At 38.3% G+C, this 19,318-nt stretch overlaps 1 protein-coding gene across 6 annotated transcripts in view; it reads left to right on the top strand.

Annotated features, from left to right (window-relative positions):
* The window catches only part of CLYBL (citramalyl-CoA lyase), a 286,980-nt gene that overhangs the window by 235,732 nt on the left and 31,930 nt on the right, over positions 1 to 19,318 (top strand). For all 6 annotated transcript variants that reach the window (XR_008665792.1, XM_055336070.1, XM_055336069.1 and 3 more), the window contains one exon: positions 1,864 to 1,988. Coding sequence is in view for 5 of the 6 variants with exons in the window: in XM_055336070.1 (XP_055192045.1) it covers positions 1,864 to 1,988 (125 nt within the window). In the remaining variant the exon portion in view is untranslated. The remainder of the gene's footprint in view (positions 1 to 1,863; positions 1,989 to 19,318) is intronic.

Genomic DNA, 19,318 nt, shown 5'->3' on the forward strand with positions numbered 1-19,318 from the left:
CCAAGAAGTTCCTGTGAAATCTGGCTTTTTACACATCTGTGTAAATTATGTACATAAATTATAAAATTCAGGACTAACAATTAGTACAAAATGACTACCAGAACTGACATCCTTTATTAATAATATTGTAACAGCTATTAGATGACTTAGTATAATTGCAATACCTACCATTGAGAAAAGCTCTCATTTGTCATCACTGATACTATTTGTTCCCTGAAATTATTCCTCAATTTTAATATATGTTGCTGCCAAAGCAAGCATGATTCCTCAAATAATTTAAAGCATCTTTATTTGTATAGGGTTTTAATGTTTTATTAGTATGCTGACATATGCGAATGAAATAGCAAGGTTGAAGGTGTTCTAATTATGCTACTGTAAGAAAAGATATTGCTATATTTATTCACTTAACTCTTTTTCCATGAAATACTAAAAAACTTTTTTTTTACATCAAAGGTATAATTTGTACTGGCCAAATGTTAAAACAACTATTTCATTTTTTTTAAAGGAAATTCCTCATATGGAGCTTCCTTTTTTTAAAAATTTATTTATTTATGATAGTCACAGAGAGAGAGAGAGAGAGGCAGAGACACAGGCAGAGGGAGAAGCAGGCTCCATGCACCCGGAGCCCGACGTGGGATTCGATCCCGGGTCTCCAGGATCGCGCCCTGGGCCAAAGGCAGGCGCTGAACCGCTGCGCCACTCAGGGATCCCTAAAACAACTATTTCAAAAGCAAAGCACATTGATATATGGGCAAATATATTTAGGAGAGCAAATTATCATTAAGTGCACATTCATTTTTAAAGAACCAAATATGTCCATAATTTTATCATGTAATAATATATAATCTCATCATTATTATGACATTAAGTTATGTTGTATTTTATTAATGACCTGATTTGATTTTACACTTCCCTGATTGTTAAATTGTTTCTTTTAATGACTGCATGATTTCGTAGAAGCCTGTGAGTCTTATGTTTGTGTAATGTTTTTTCCTCAAGATCCTTAAACTCCAAAAAGAAGCAGAAAGCTTTTCTAAAGCTATTAGCACAGAGATAAGCTTTTCTTCTGGGGTATTTAAATATCTGTATAAGAGGGAAGTATTTAATCTTCATTCTACAAGAAAAAAGGGAAAACCTGATTATGTTTTTGGTTAGAGAAACTTTCAGGCACTTTTTTATTTAAATATTTTGAAATGGAGTAACCTAGAGACCACTGTGTTCAAATCTGCCTTCTGTTTCACTGTACTGAGTAAAATCTTTTATTGAAATCCAATTTTCTGTTAGTGGTTAGAAATGACACACACTGTATTTGTCTAAAAGAAAGAAAATTAAATGTGTTATTGTAAGCCACTATTTTATATTAATATAGTTGTAACATCTGTTCCTGTTAGCTTTATGAAAATCAACAGACCACTTCTAAAAGAAATCATGGTAGGTGGGATAATGGTACAAAATAAGCAAAGGACAACTTGTAAAATTTGAAAGAGTTAACATATAATCTTTTTTTACCTTAACTCAAAATAATCACTCTAATTTGCAGATATTGTCCTTTAAAGTTCCAGCCAAAGGATTAGTCAACAAGCTGTCTAGTCAACCCACCTGTAACTAAAAATGAGAGATTATCTGCCCTAAGGTGGCATTTCTGTAGAATCAGAAACACAATTACTTCCATTCTTCTGTGTTTCTTATGTGGTATTATGGAAAAGCATGCCAGATTGCAGTTACTTTCTTTTTAAAAAGTCTAAAATAATTAGTTATTTTACATACAGTTTGTGAGGCATTAGGAGCCTTTTGTGGTTGAGACATTTTGTTTGAACATCTGTTTGTTGTTTCGTGTTTCTGGTGTTATTAATCTTCTTGTAGGTAAGCAGGTGATACACCCTAACCAAATTGCCGTCGTGCAGGAACAGTTTTCTCCTTCCCCTGAAAAAATCAAGTGGGCTGAGGAACTGATCACTGCCTTTAAAGAACATCAACAATTAGGAAAGGTAAATGTTTTGTTAGTGCCTCGGGTGAATCTGGTGTTTAAAATACTGTGGGGGGAGGGGATCTAAAATATAGATCCTTTGAGTTGTTTCAAAAATTCATTGGCTTGTGGTGGGGGCCGGGGCGGGGGGCGGTGCGGGGACAGCATTCATCAGGGAGAAATATGCTTCAGGTAAATTTGCCCTTCCATGTTTCTGAATATTTCACTACATGGCCCTCAAGTCTCTCTATAGCTTCTTCTTTTTATAAACTATATTGGCAGCCTTTGAGAAAATAGAAGTCTGTAGTTTTACTCTATAGACTCTGATGCAGCATTCACATGAAAATAATTTTAGATCAAAGTAAGAGCAAGTTGTAATGAAATAAATGCAGTTTGATCAAATGGTTCTTGTGGAGAAAGGATATAAATTTTCGAGTTATTTTAATTTGGGGGCAAAAATGTACAAAAAGCTCCTCCGGTTTAGTCATTTAAGAGTGGGAGGTTGTGTATGTGTTTGTACCAATTTCTGGACCTGAGATTTGGATAGAATGGAGAGCAAATTAACACTGGAGTATGGTTGTTCCTAATTTAGTGCATCATTGAGCCTCGCGTTTCCTGCTCTGTGGGTTTCTGCTATGTAAATATTGCAGTGGTGATGCGCAATCTGTCTCCACTTTGTGCCAGTAACACTTAAATTAGGTGTCGCCTGAAGGAAGATTTTATGCTAGTTGCAGCATTGTCAGTTAATTATCTTAAAGGTTATTTGCAGTAATACCGTTTGCCTCTTTGTAAGAGAATGGGGAGAAAGTTGCATTTATAAATCTATCCTAGAGGTACTATCTGAACTCAGCCTTGTTACCTACATAAGGAGTGAAGTTTTAAAACCTGTGATGCAAAAGTACTTGGGGAGGAAAGAATGCTGAAATATTACCAAGGTTGTAAATGCTAAACAGCCTCTTACAAAAAAAAAAAAATGACAAAACTGACTTTAGTGGTGAACTGGTGACATCAATGTGAGAAGTATCACTTGCACTTTTCACTGGCAGTAAAAACACCTGAAAATCCCAGGACTTGGGAACATGGGTAGCAATGTTAAGTGGGTCACCCCCTCCCTCCCATTACGAATACCTGCCTTCAGCTTTGACCTTGCATACTTGCTCATCCTCACACACTCAGAGGTTCATCTTTGCAAAAACTTGCACTTCAAATCAAAAGACAAAATATATGACATTGGAAACATCCCATTTGGACTTAACGCCAATTTCAGCATAAATACCATTACTTCATTTCAAATCAGGAGTGGGCTACTGGAAAAACACTGCAGTTTATAGAAATATATTTTGAAATTGACATTGTATTTTAATGTCCATTTCTGTATCCTGACTCCAAAACCCAGCTCCTCCATGAATGCACATAAATATTTGCCTAGAGAGAAGAGCCATGTACCTTTTCTTAAAAAAAAAAAGATTTATATTTATTCATGAGAGACATAGGCAGAGGGAGAAGCAAGCTCCCTGCAGGGAGCCTGATACGGGGTTTCGATCCCTGGACCCCGGGATCACGACCTGAGCCAAAAGCAAATGATCAACCACTGAGCCACCCAAGCATCCCACCATGTACCTTTTCATTCATATATGCAAATAATTCCATCCACTCCCCTATCCCACCTGTGCACACACTCACTAAATGTTCTCCACCTCTCTCTGTGTACCTTATAGTCAGCTGATAAATACTTCTGACTGAAATAAACTGAGGCAGGATATGGGCCATCAAAATGGCAGACCAAGCAGAGTTCCACTCTGGACCAGCACTGCCTCCATTAACCATCTACACTGGGTTTCACATTGAATAACAGTTTAAAGGATGCCACTTAGCATTATAAGCAGCCAGGAGCATGGAAAAGGTTACCCTAAATTTCGGGAAGCCAGCGAACAAAATTCAAATTGGAAACACACTCTTTTGTTGGCATTTATGTTCTCGAGTGAACGAAAAAAAAACACACTTTTCCATTGTATCTTAAAAGTGTTCCCAAACAAAATTGTTCCAAAGTGTCTTTACCTTTTGACGATGGCAACCTAAATGTTAAATTCTGAACTGGCTTTTTTTTTTTCATAAGAAATGCTCTCTTGTTGGTGCATAAGCATTCATAACAGTGTAGCAGGACAGCTTTTCTTAACACAGAACCACAGAAATTAGAGCAGAAGGGAGACTCACTATTAGGTCATTTCCTCCCTGCCCCATTGGTGTAGGTTTGTTTCCTACAGCAAATTCTCCTGGTGCTTTGTCCAGCAAGGTTTAAATGAGTCAAGTAATGGGGCTTCCAGTGGGGACATATGGTTATTTTATCCAGTTCACATGTTTCTTTCACTTTGCCTATAAATTGGCTGGTCACAAAAATTGGGTCTGCAGGTAGGTGACTCTGGGTCTTGAAGGGTCTTGGGGTTTAAATAATGTGGCATTCTGTTTGTAAAGATTTAGTATAAATAGGTTGTTCAATTGTAGAAAGTATTGCTTCCAACAAACATCTAATCTGTTTTATTTCCAATGTGAATCGTGATGAAAACATACACCCTCGGATATTTTATCCAAAGCACAGGTGAATTTGTCAATGATGGGAAACTGATAGTTTGTGTCCTAGTGAGATGGTTACAAATTTCCAAAAGACCTTTTTCCCCCTCAGATGAAAATTTCGTTCAAGTAATGTTTTTAAAGGAATGACCCAAGAAGGCAAAATTACATATTTTTGCTTTTCTCTGCTTCTGCTCCCATCTTAAATTATATTCTGCCCTAAAACCAGGGGTATAGCTAAAGTTCACAGGTAATGCTGGGTCCTTTGTATTTTCTATAGTGATAATAATAATTATTATTATACAACAATAATAATTATTATCAATAATAAAAGTTGTACCTTTCTTCTGTTCCTTTCAAATAAAATTTGTGGGAATACTTATATTATAAAGTAGATAAATTATTGGAGCTCAACCTTTGGTGTCACAGAATTATTTGTTTCATTTTAATTGGAAGTTCTTAGGAAATAAAGTTTGATGTCAGGTGAAAAATACATTAAGAAATAATAATCTCCTCATATAATCTGTCACTGTTTGGCAGCTAGTGATACTTGTGACTGCTTTGCTTCAGGAAACTATAGATATTTACAAGCAAAAGCCTTTTGCCTGGCACAGTAGTCCTCACTAATAAAAATTAGGCTGTAGATTGAAATTAGGGACTAAAGGCCATCTTCTCTTATTAAAATCTTTTAGAAAAAGCTTAAACACTTCACATACTCTATGCTATTTTAATTCCCATAAATTAAATATGTCAGATTTAGCTGACTTCAGCCATGAGATATATATCCTCAGTATTCATCAAACTTGAGTTTTTCTCCTGTCCTAGAAAAATATATTTTGAGATACAACTTGCATGTCATTAATGATTTTAACTTCAAATTATTTGGTAGAAACTTTAGTCAGGATAAATCACTTTCCATGTAATTTATTTTAAGACTATAGAAGATTTTCCTAAAGGTTAATTTTATTTTTGATGTTATTTTTTCTGTAACAGTGGTGATTCCAATATTTGAAAATTCTCCATTCAGAACTGAATTTAGTATTGTTTCTTAAAAATAGAATTTTGACAGTTCTTTTTGTATCAATTTAAAATTGTGTATAGTATGAAAATTGGATAACTGAAATGAAAACATCTCAAGAAAATATTTAGTTAATATATATCAATGAAAACTATAATGTACATATAAGCACATTTAAATATTTACGCAATATATACATTTATGTATTATGATACAGTATATTTTTTCAAGCCTGTTATAAATTCAGTTCTGATTTTTTCTCTTTTCATATTCATTTCTTCTTGGGCAAAAATGACAGCTAAAGGAACTGAGCAATAGGTAATCTAAGGTATCTTAATATAAGAACTTACCATTTCTTTCTAAGTAAAGACTAAAAGAAAAATGTGAGAGAATAGCAAAGTATATTTACATGTGATAGATTTTAAAGGTACTTTGCTAGAATAGTCCCGTTTTCTATAGTATCTGACTACAAATATGACTTTGCTTCATTTTCAGTTTTATTCATATCATTATAATTTGGTTTTGGAAGGATTTCGTTGAACTTTTTCAATATTTTTCATTTGTTACAGCTTCACAAGCTAGCTAAAAACCAAGGAAGGGGAAATGTTCATCTTTAAAATCTAGGTTCAATTAATAATTATAAAGGTCAAAAATAAGGTCACTGACATAACAACTGTAAGCATCACTGAAACATTCTAATTTCACTCATGAGAAAACCATAGAGCAAATTAATAAGTTTACATTAATAAGCAAATCCTCTACTGGAACATAAATTGGGAATTTATATCAATAAAGAAAGAGGGTTTTTCCCCCCGCGTATAAGTCTTTTCATCTAGAAAATTACAAAGAATAATAACCCCCCTCCAAATATTGAAAGCAAATTATTTTCATAGGTATCTGATTGCTGCTCTCACACCTTTCATTTGTGTTTCCAAATGCAGGGCTTTACAAAAGAAATACTGTTTGGGCCAGATGGCCTTCTAGAGGGCTCCCTGAGAGAACTCAGAAGTCTCTCTAGCCAAAAATATTGTTTCCGCTTATTCAAGTGCCAGAAATCCCACTGCCACTCTTTCACGCAGATCAAATAAACCATCTAAAGATTTGGTTGTTGTCTTTGTCGTCTGAAAGGGTTGATTCCACTAATAGACAACAATATACCCTCCCACACCCACGCATCCCACCACCCACATCCTTCCCCCCCTTAATTGTAAGTAGGAATACTAAAATCAGAACCAAGTGATGTGTAGTGAAAATGAAAACTGAAGAAACACAACCCTATTTTTGAGATGCTCAGTTATTACATTACTCCTTTTATTACCTTTTTCATTTAATATTTCTAGAACCATATGCCACAATTTTGATTTTGAACAGTCAAGTTCATTAAAAAGCTGAGAGTCTGGCAAGGAGGACTTCAAGGGTGATCTGATTAGCAACAAATTGCAGATTTCTAAACATATGAAGTAAGGCAATACAATTCTGGTGGCAATATATTCGATTTCTCATAGTTTTAGTGGCAAATGGTTCAGTACTAGAAGATAAGAGATTATATATCATTGAGATTAAATCTGATGATTTCTAAAGTTGTTTGCTTTGTCCTTAATTTATAACACATTCTTAGGGATATTTTAATCAAAATATTTTTCTCCTGATTTATATTCTCAGGATATTTTTTTGCTCAATTTCAATTAAAAATATAATTCTTTCAGTTGGATAAAATCTCAGAAATCTTCCAGTTAAATCTTTTCAGTTTACAACTTAAGACACTAAGACACAGCAAGGGTTTAGAAGTTACCTGTGGTCACTCACAACCAAGGTGGTGATAGAGCCCCTACCAGCACTCAGGGTTAACTTTGTAAATAAAGATATGAACACAGTTAACACAAATGTAGTTTTACTTGGATCATAGTAAACCCCCGTCCACATTAATGACCAAAAGTAGATAGAGCCTTAAAACTGTTCAGTCACTAACAAAATGTTATTTGGTTAGTTCGGATTAGTATTATTTTCTTAGTGATATATATATATATATATATATATATATATATATATATTTTTTTTTTTTTTTTGCATGAGCAGAAACCGATGAGGAGGGAAAGAGCACAGAGTTTTCTGTGTGCCTTCCCAACACTCCCTGCTCTTATTCCCCACGTCGCACCCTCCTTCTCAATTCTCTCTTGCCCCAGAAAGACTTTTTGGCTCAGATCACTGCAAATCCTGCTCTGTTGTATTAGTCATCATTTGTTCCATCTCCCAATGTAGATTGGAAACTCTCTGAGCTAGACTGGGAGCCTTTGGCAAAGAGGCCATATCTAGCTCTGAGCTCCATTTCATCTCGCTCGAGGACAGGTTCCCAGTGTTCTGTGTCTCACTTACGCCTGTGGTTGCACAAACACCATGGCTTTCAGAGTCTGTAATATAAGCAAGATTCAAACACGGGCCATGAAAGGATGGTTTTTACTCTTTGGACATCTTCTTTTTTCCCTCGTAGAATATTTCTCCCTTTTTGTATGTGTGGGTCAGATGTGTGTTTCTCTGTATAGCTTGCCTATTGCTTCCTCATTTTCCTTTCCATGAGCTCTCACGTGTTTCCTCTTTATCTTTCTCTCCCCCCACATCATCTCCACACCCCACCAACATCCCTTGCCTTCTCGCCCTTAGCCGATTATAATAAAGAAGTTCAGAGCATTCTTTGAATTGTTTGTTATACTTTTTAAAGAATTTTGTAATTCTTTTTATATTAAAAAGCAGGCAAATGGAACTTTTATTTTATTAAAAAATATAAATCGAGTTTCTATAATTTTTTTCATTGTAGGTTAGTGAACCTGAATCAAAAGAAAGTAGGAAAATTTTTCACCACTACCCTAGAGAGTAAAGAATTCTGTTTACTGAAACACATACCTCCCCACAGCATCTTGGATAGAAATAGGTATACAATATGCATTTAGTAAATACTATTTGGCTAACTGGTCTCTAAATTTCTGACTCTCCTAGAAAGAAATGATTCACTCTATTTTTAACAGGTTATATCATACTGACCTTTTGTTTCCTTCTAGAATAATTGAAAAAATATTTTCACCAACTATTTTATCATTGTCATCAGTTATATTTTAATAGATTTTTAAAATTTAAAGTGACTTTGAGTTAATTTATATGTGCTTTCCAAAGAAAGAAGAAACCTATGGTGTACAAAATAGAAGTTTTAACATTATTGCTCTTAGCTGCAAACTGCTTTAAAATGACTTCCATTCTCTGCTTTTCTCATAGGCAATACCAGCTTAAATTTGACATGAAATATCCTAAGTTAAATAAAAAATGTTTACATATTTAACTCAGTGTTAAAAAATATTTTCAACTAAGATTTCTAGTTTAAAAAAAATCTGAGTGGAAGGTGATAGCTACAGAACTCTACATAATTACTAAAAATCAACCAATTGCACACTTAATAATGGGTGAATTGTATGGTTATACAAATTATACCTCAGTATACCTCAGTTTTTTTCTAAAAAAAAATTAAGTACATCTAATGCACTAGCAAATGTGGAAACTCCTTTAAATTACAATATGCTTATAAATCCAATTGTTTCACGTCATTAGGTAGCTTTCCATATGGCATACTTGGTTCCAAATTTCCTTATCAAAAGATATTTAAAATAAAGACTTGCCTGTCCCTATCTGATCATTCTGCCTGGGTACTTTTAAAGATAAGTTTTGCAGCCTACATTTTGTGGGCTCTGAGAAGAATTTTCAAAATGAAGGCACCTTTGGTCTCCCCATCCGTTTGTATAGTAAAGATGGCTCTGGTCCACTGAGACCGTCCATCTGGGCAAGTAGACAACTCAGTACTGGTCACATATTAAGATAATTGACCCAAACATTCACTTCTGCTCTCCTCCCTACTGTCCAGCCACCTCCGTCTTCCCTGCCAGTTTCATTTTGCAAGCCTTTCACCGTTTTCTTTTCTCCTCCCACTTCCTAAAACTGTTGGTGAAGTTCCCAAATAATCTTACCAGCGTATAACACGAGAGTTTCTGCCTTCTGTGCAGAGCTATAGCTAAATGATTTCATGCTTCCTTTTTAAAGAACAAAATGTTAATGATGCCTATTCATTTTACATTCACTCAATGTCCACATCCCAAGGAATTTCCTCCTTTTTGTAAATGCACCAAGCCATGTGCCTTTGCTAGCACTCTTCTGTTCTGCTCTCCTGTTGCTGGAAACCCTGTCCTTCTGTTTACTGCCTTCTCCAGTGTAAATTTCAGATCATCTGCATTTGATTAGTATCTCCTCAGCTGATATTCTAAGCTTTTAAATGATTTTAAATGTATTTGTTTTCAAATTTCAAATACATATATAGCACCTGGGTCTAGTTTCTTAAAGAGACAATTCAATCTATGATCTAAGCTATAGCTTAGAGGAGGCAGGGAGCTTTAGGCATGAGTTGCGCTTGACTCATTGCATCTTCAAGAATGTTGACGTCCCTAGAATCTTTAAAGCTACTCTGAAATCATGAAATCCTGTTATAATTCAAATACTGTGCAACGGGGATCCCTGGATGGCTCAGCGGTTTAGCTCCTGCCTTTGGTCCAAGGGCGTGATCTTGGAGTCTCGGGATCCAGTCCCACATCGGGCTCCCTGCATGGAGCCTGCTTCTCCCTCTGCCTGTGTCTCTGCCTCTGTGTGTGTGTGTGTGTGTGTGTGTGTGTGTCTCATGAATAAATAAATAAAATCTTGAAAAAAAATACTGTGCTTCTCACTGCACCTTTCTGTGATAAATGGAATTGAATCATCTCTGGCTAACAATAGCAGTGGCAGTAACAACAGTGATCATGCTGGTGGTGACAGCAATCAGGTAGAGGTGATAACACTGGTAGTGATAGTGGCAGCAGTCTCAAGGGGACACAGTCACAGTGGTAGTGACAGTAATGGGAGTGGTGCTAGAAGTTGCAGCTCCCATGTACTGAAAGCCTGTTCTGTGACAGGCCATTGCATACATTATTTTACTTAATTCTCACAACAATTCTGTAAGGGAGATATTTTCACCCCAATTTTACAGGTGAAGAAACTGAGGCTCAGAAAAGTAACATTGTTTGCTGTAGCTCACAGCTAGGAAATAGCAGAGCTTGGATTCAAGGTGTAGCTGACCCCAAAGCCCATATTCTAACCTCTGCATTAAGATGCCTTACATAGGAGAAGCAAGACCCTTTCTCTGTTTGTGTTTGTATACTTTTTGTTTCAGCTGTAAGCTACAGAATACCACTTCAGAATGCCCATCCTAGAGAGTTGCCTATTTCTGTTTGGTGGAAGGTCACAAAGGGGCTTCCTAGACAGACGATCCTTGGTGTCCTCTTGGGCCACTACTGCCTCAGCTGGTGGGACTGCTCTGGAATAGAACCCTGCCCTTCAAACCCCTCTGGAGTTTTTATACTCAGAGAGCTATGGGGGGAAAAGATGGGAAGAATAAGGAGGGAGCTTCTCCAGGCTTTTTCACCTTTCAGAAATTGGAAACTAAATCTGATAGGTTGCCCAGGATGCAGGATCCCCCAGACCTCATACCGTTTCTGAGTCCATGTCTGAGGCAGGTGCTGAGGGGCCTTCCTAACAGTTTTACAGTCCTGAACTGTCACTGCATTCCCCAATCTGGTACAATACAAACCCCCTTCAGATAGTCCAACTATTACATTCTTAGGAGTCATCTAAAGGGCTTTCCCATCAAAGGCCATGCAGTGTCATCTGTCAGAATTTCAGCGCTAGTAGTAATGACACATCAGCCCAATGTGAAGTGTTGACCAGGTTGAATGGCTTCAGTTGAACTTTTAGAAATTCATGTAGAGCTACATTAACATTTGAAATTTTCTGGCCATAGCAGTAATTGGCTTTTGATTTTTTTTTAAGATTTTGTTTATTTATTCATGAGAGACACAGAGAGAGAGGCAGAGACACAGGCAGAGGGAGAAGCAGGCTTCCTGTGGGGAGCCTGATGCGGGACTTGATCCCAGGACCCCAGGATCATGACCTGAGCCAAAGGCAGACGTTCAACCACTGAGCCACCCAGGTGCCCCTGGCTTTTGAATTTTAATTCAAAATATTGTTAAAGTACCTATCAAATTATCACTACAACATAAGTGTGAAAATAAGAAAAACATGTTCTCTATTTTCCAAGTCTTCAGAAATATTCTTTTACCCTCTTAATGGTAACATTAAAAAGTGTTTATCTATAAACCAAAGGGTTACTGATACTCAGAAGTATATATAAGGATCAAATGTCACCTCCTTTAGTCCTTCTTAGAAATGCTTTAGGTTTTTTGAGGACTTGAGATGTCGTCATTCACATATTTATTATTGATTTTTTCTCATTGAAAATATCTTTCAGTATTCCTAATATCATAATAATTATAGTAAAGTGGGTTCACCAAGGCATACAACCACCCGCCTGGGTGGCTCAGTGGTTGAGGGTCTGCTTTTGGCTCAAGGAGTGATCCCGAGATTACAGGATCGAGTCCTGCATTGGGCTCCTCTCAGGGAGCCTGCCTCTTCCTCTGCCTATGTCTCTGCCTCTCTCTCTGTGTCTCTCATGAATAAATAAATAAATAAAATTTTTAATTATAGTAAAAGCTGTTAAGTGGAAACTCAGGATGAAAGCATTTATATTTCAGTTGTTCCTGAATTCAGTTATTAAAATTACATTTTGGGGGCTCCTGGGTGGTTCAGTCAGTTGAGCATTCAACTCTTGATTTCAGCTCAAGTGATGATCTCGGGGTCATGAGATGGAGCCCTATGTAGAGCTCCCTCAACCTCAGTGCTCAGCACTGAGTCCGCTTGCTCCACTTCCTCTGCTCCTCCCCTGCAACCTGTGCTTTCTCTCTCTCTCTCTCTCTCTCTCTCGCTCTCTCTCTCAAATAAATGAATAAAATCTTAAAAAATAAAATGAAATAAATTACATTTTCACATATTTGCTTATCTGCACCTTATCTGTATATCATTTTTTTCAGCCTCATCCTAAGTAATATTATCTCTGAAATAGCAGTTCAGATTTGGTGGTTATTTCTTGTAATGCACAAAATAAAATCTTTAAATATATAGTATTATGTAAAATAAATATATATTTTAATTTTTTATATTTAAACATTTTTGTAACCATCTCAGATAGCACTGTCACCAGTCATACTTTGGAGTATACCAATTAGGAGGAAGAGTTTGGGATTTAGGGTGATAAGCCTTAGATTCTAGTCCTATCCTTCCCATAAGTTGCTTTAAAAAGGTTAACTAAATCTGAACTGTAGTTTTTGCATCTGTAAAACAGAAATTGCCATGCCCTACCCCCTGCAAGTAAGAAGATGCCTTTGAAATGTTTTGTAAAATCCTAAAGTACTATTAGATGAAATCTCTTTTTTTGGTATTGGGTCTTCCTAATAAGATTGTACCTCTCCGGGGCGCCTGGGTGGCTCAGTTGGTTAAGTGTCTGCCTTGGGCTCAGGTCCTGATTTCAGGGGCCTGGGATAGAGCCCCAAGTTGGGCTCCCGCTTGGCATAGTTGCTTCTCGCTTTGCCCCTCCCCCCACTTGTGGGCACTCTATGTGTCAAATAAGTAAATTAAATCTTAAAAAAAAAGATTGTACCTCTCCAATTTTCAGTTTGGAAATAAATCTTCCAGGCCTTACTAAGGTCTATTGCTAACTAGAGCCTAGGCTATAGTTGCTGAGGGAATCTTCATATTTCCTCTTCAAAAGGGAATGAACATCCTTCTCCTCCCCCTGGTGCCCAAGTCAGTTCATCTATGATGGTCCCACTCAGAAGCAAAGCTGAACCAGGCAAGCGCTTAGCTTGTTGGATCCCCAGACCACCCTTAGACAGGGAGATAATGCCTAGAATAAAGGAAAGGAAACAGGTGATTCACTCTCTTCCCCTAGGGTCCAGGAAGGGAGCAAGTACTGGGTTCACCAGGGCATATAAGAACAAAGGGATTCCAGTGGGTTCCAGTCCAGCTTCATCAAGGAGAAGCTAAGTTTTGTGCCTTGCATAAGGAAAGCCAAGCAGCCAATGAATAATAGAACCAGTAATCATCCATATTAATATAGGCTAGATCATAACTCTGGGAAACGAACTAGGGGTGGTGGAAGGGGAGGAGGGCGGTGGGGTGGGGGTGAATGGGTGACGGGCACTGAGGGGGACACTTGACGTGATGAGCACTGGGTGTTATTCTGTATGTTGGTAAATTGAACACCAATAAAAATTAATTTATTAAAAAAATATATAGGCTAGATCAGGTTCCCTTTCCTTAGATCCTAGAGAATCCCATTCAGCCATAGACAGATGCAGTATCTCATACTGTGTTCCTTCATTTTGCTTGATCTATTGAATCATTGGTGGCCAGAGGCATGGAGGGGTCCTGCAGACACAGAAAGCCAACCCTACTGATGTGTCTCTACATGCTGCTCCCAGTATCCACTGCCTCTCTCTTGTTCCTTTGGTATCCCTGACCTTCTAAACCTGACTTTAAATGTACCTGTTCTTCGAAGCCTTTTCTGGCCAAACCACCTCCATCTTGATGGCCCTGTTTCTCTGTAGCTCCTCAGTCCTTAAATGCCACAAATATGACAGACTTGCTTGTATTTTAACTATTAAGTCACTTGCATGAGTTAACCTGACCCCAACCCAGCATCACATTTCTTAAGGTAAATCACTATGTCCCACTGGAGGCTCAGCAAGTGTTAGCCAACTGAACAGGGAGTATTACCAGACCAGGGAAAGATCAAGTGGCATAGAAGGATGTTTGCAAATGAAGGAGAGGAGATAGGTATGATGGATAGCATCTTCCCATATCACTCTCCCCTCAGCCACCCAACTCGAGGCCCACAAAAGAACTAAGTTTCTTGACTCCAAACTATGTTTTGAGTACTGGGTTCTGGGTATTCAAAGATATATGAGACATGACCCCTTCCTCAAGAGTCTCACAACTTGGTGAGAAAGACAGTAGAGTAAACAAATCATTACAATGGAGTGTGACAAGGGATGTAATGGGAGGCTGTGTAGAGAAAGGAAGGATAAGAGCATCTGGCTGGCACAGTCAGTAAAGCATGTGACTCTTTTTTTTTTTTTTTTTAAGTAAGCTCTACGCCCAATGTGGGACTTGACCTCACCATCCTGAGACTAAGAGCTGCATGCTCTAACAACTGAGCCAGCCAGGCAACCCCAGGCATGGGACTCTGGATAACAAGATTGTAAATTCGACCCTCATATTAGGCATAGAGTTTACTTAAAAGAGAAAAAAAGGAGAGATCAGCCCTACCAGGAAAGTGTAGAAACACTTTATAGACCTGACATCTTCTGACGGTTTAAAGGATGAGGAGTTTATAGGACAGATAGGGAAAGATCCTCAGAGCAGAGAATAGAGCATATGGGAGAGGTACAGAAGAATGTAACTATGGGGGGGAGGTTGTATGGGTGTGTGTGTATAGTGGGTGAACCAGCAGGGGACAAGGCTGAGAGCATAGACAGAGTCTGGTGTCCTCATGGGAAGCCTGGGATCCCTGCTAAGGAGATTGCATTGATTTTGTAAGTCCAAAGGGAGCCAAAGCCAGGTATAAGCAAATGGATGATCCTATCCAGTGCTTTAGAAAGATTGGGATGCCTGGGTGGCTCAGCGGTTGAGTGTCTGCCTTTGGCTCAGGGCATGATCCCAGGATCTGGGATCGAGTCCCATGTCGGGTTCCTTGCAGGAAGCCTGCTTCTGCCTCTGCCTATCTCTCTCTCTCTCTCTCTCTCTCTCTCTCTCTCTCTGTCGCTCATGAATAAATAAATAAAATCTTTAGAAAGAAAGAAAGATAACAACATGATCCCAGTTAGGGAGGTGCAACATCCCAGTAAACATCCCAGCAGTCTCTCAGTGAGACATCCCCACTGAGCTGTGGGTGCCTGCCTGGCAACCAAACCAACATCGTTGGAAAAAATGTCCTAACGAGTCATGGGGCAACCAAGGGCTACCCTGGGGCCTCTCCAAGGACTCTCGAGGGTGATAGGGTGAAAAATGGGAAAGAAAGAAGAATGAAAGTGTCCATCAGAATACCTCAGTGGAGTAATCATCCTCCTCCTTTTTGGAGTAGGGAGGAGCAGATGATTTTCTAAGGAAGAACTAATCACAGAACATGCTGGGTCTGAGAGATTTGAGCAAATAGAGGGCACAACCTAGATCTTGAAGAGAAATTTCATAAAGGCCAACGCTGACAAAAGTTTTAGGAATTCACTGGGAACTGCTGTGAGGCAAATATTTCACTGGGCATTAGGCTTAGAGTCATACAGGAGGAGTGTCACCCTGAAAAAGAAGGACCATGACAGCTGTACCCAAATGTTATCATTTGCGCCAACAGAGCACCACCATCACTGGCATGCCAGAGAGAACTCCCCAAGTGCTCAAAGACATTATTTGAAAAATAAAGGAGGAGGGAAAGAATTAAATCCATTTGTGTTTCTAGTAAATTACTCTTTTAGTACTCTAGAGAAAAAAATTCTCAAGTATTAAGTGCCAAAAATGCAAAATATATGAATATTTCCTATAGATGATTCCTTTTGTCATCACCACCACTATCATCTGTACTTTTGCTATCAAACTGTAAGTCCCATTCACCCCTATGAAGAACTTCTGAGTCTGGCAAAATTCAGGTTATCTCAGTGCTTGTTTTACCAATGGGCAATAACTACATTGTTAGAGAAACTATAACCCTAGAGTAATTGTTTTCTTTGCTATACAGATAACATGTATGCTAAGAGGATATTGCCCTTCACTTCCAGGAATTTGAGACCCTAAACATATGTATAGTGAAATGTGCCAAAGTGATTGACCAATGATTTACTACAACAAATAACTCAATAGGTAACTCTGGAATAAAACCCCATTGCTCCGTGGCAGCCCTAGGGAGGAATGCGTGATATGTACTAGGTACACAGTATCATATCCATGTGAACACGGCAAACGATCCTGAGTAGACAAGGGCAGTCCTTTCAGACCCTCAGATCTCTCTGTGCTCATCACACTGGGCTTTTTTTCCTAATTCTTGTTGCATTTTATGGCACCTGCTTCTTTTCCAGCACATTGCTCCTTGAGGGCAAGGATCAGGTCATATCCATATCAAAGGGAGCCTAACTATTTCTAACCAGAGGAGCTAACACACGGAACTTTTCCAACTTGAATATTGGCTTTAGAATCATGAGATGATTCCTGACAACCCTCCACCCCCAACCTTCTGCATCAGATCCTGTAGGATGGGACTGTATGTGCATTTTAACAAGCCACGTCCCCTACCGTCCCCCTTAGATGATTCTGATCCGGTTGAGAACATTTCTCAGCCTGTGAGCCTACAGTGTAAGCCTGGAGCACACTCTAGATCAGCTAGAGCTAGCTTTCATCCCAGTTCTGTACTCAGTAGCTCCAGGGCAGACATATAGAAGTTTCTTAAGCCCAGCCCCCTCAGTTATAAAATGGGGATATATGTACAAATAAGATACACAATAAGAATGATGGCTGCCAGGGGCTTCTGGAGAGGGGATGTGGAGTAACTTATTTCATGGGTATAGAGTTTCAGCTCTGCAGGATGAAAAATTTCTGGAGATCTTTTGTACAACAATGCAAATACACCTAACATTACTAAGATGTACATTTAAAAATGGTTAAGGTGATAAATTTTATGTGTTTTTGCCACAATTAAAAAGAATTTTTTAAAGAAAATTTTAATGGGGTTGCATAATAGCATCTACCTCGCACTGTTGTTATGAGCGTTACATGAAATAAAGTATGTCAAGTATCCGGCGCAGTCCCTGATCTAGCAACTGCTCAAAAAATTACAGTTATTATTATTGTCGTGGTTCTGGATGTTAAGGTAGTTAACTATGAATAAGTTACTATTTAAAGGCATTTTAAGCCAAATTATAGACTGAATCTTCAAGCTGATGGAGGTTCTCTATACTTTTTGAAATGGTAAGCCAATTTTTCAGGAAAGCACTGGGCTGTAAAATGGAAATTTATTGGGACACCTGGGTGGCTCAGTGGTTGAGCTTCTGCCTTTGGCTCAGGGCGTGGTTCCGGTGTCCCCCTATGGAGTTTCATGTGGGGCTTCCCTCGAGGAGCGTGCTTCTCCCTCTGCCTATGTCTCTGCCTCTCTTTCTGTGTCTCTCATGAATAAATAAATAAAATCTTTTTAAAAATGGAAACTTATTTCTAATCATTAATTAAGGACTGTTTCAATCTCTCCCCACAAATTCAAGTAACTTTTGACAAACTGCATTTTTCCAAATCCTGAGCCACAGACCCACTGACATTTCACATGTAGATCCTTATGTTTAAAAACCCAACCATATTACAGGTCGATATGTGAAAGCAGGAGTATTAGGCAGTTGAATTCCTAACACTAAGATCCTCAATTGCAGAGATGGAGACAAAAATGTTGAATTTTGTTTTTGCAGCTTAAGCTTAATGAAGGAGGCCAAGCAAAATCTGCTACTGTAAAAGAAAGAAATGATCTTCATGAAATATTTTGCATCTTTGATGTGCATGTGGAACCCAAAGCAGATTTGGGAAACATGGCATAAACCCAAGGCCGTAATTTTGATTGTCTGTGCATCGTTTTGATTTTGTGTGCATCTATTCTAATTTCGTCTCTCCAGCCTATTATTTAAACCTTAGCAGGACAGATGTGCTGTTTTACAGGGGCATAATCCACTTGGTGGGCGGATAACCAAGAGGCCTTTGGTCTTCATCATTTACTCCAATAAGAAAACTAGACTATTGCCTTGTAAAACAGCGTGAGTCCCACACCCTGATTTCACACGCTATGCTAACCCATGGAACATCCTTGAAACTTCTCTAACTAATTCATAAAATTCATCATGGTCACAGAGATCACCAAAATTTGCTCTAGGCTGAATGAAATTAGGCAAAAGTCAATCTAGAGATATAAATAGTAAAAATGAGAAGGTTGGAAAATGAATTCAGGTATAGGATTTTAGGCCAGCACAGGTGCTCTTATGAATCAGATATTGTAAGGCTGAGTACTACTGGTACTCTAATCCCAGTGGCTTTTAAATCTCTTAATTGAAAAATAAATTCCGAAGTCATTGCTAAGGATTCCCTGCCACTTTAAAAAATCTCCATTCTATGTGTAACTCTTGTAATTGTGGGAGGTAAGGGTTTTCAGAAAGACCAGGAGACCCATCCCAGAACTTTTGAGTGATGACGATATAGACTGTCAAGAGGTGATACTTGTGAAATCAGAAATGGACGGCAGTGTATGCAGATGGACCACCAGCAAGGATTATGATTGCTCCCACCCACCATTATCCTTGCCACGTGTTACGTGGAAGGAAGGAGAAATATGAAGAGCTGTGATTGTAAACAGCAAGAAGGAGTGATTAAAAGAATGTAAATAACCAGACATTAACTTCAGATTCTGGGCATACTGCCTTCTGTCCAATTAATTTTTCTTTTTCTGATGCAGTAAAGACATGACCTTGTTACCTTAATATAGGAGTCTCTGATCAAGGCTTGAGGTTCTGATACCCAAGTGTTAGCTCAGCTCTAACTTTTCCTAGTCACGTGATCTTGGAAAAATCACAACTACTCTAGGACTCAGATTCCTCATCTAGAACAGAACTTAGATCACATGACACATTCAATTTGGTATTTGCAGAAATTGAAAAGAAAATATATCTGTAAAATGGTGATAAACCAGGAGATCTCAGAAATTCTTTCCAGACTCACCATTCAACAGACCTGTGACT

This window comes from Nyctereutes procyonoides, unplaced genomic scaffold (assembly GCF_905146905.1).
Source record: "Nyctereutes procyonoides isolate TBG_1078 unplaced genomic scaffold, NYPRO_anot_genome, whole genome shotgun sequence".
Classification (NCBI taxonomy): Eukaryota; Metazoa; Chordata; class Mammalia; order Carnivora; family Canidae; genus Nyctereutes; species Nyctereutes procyonoides.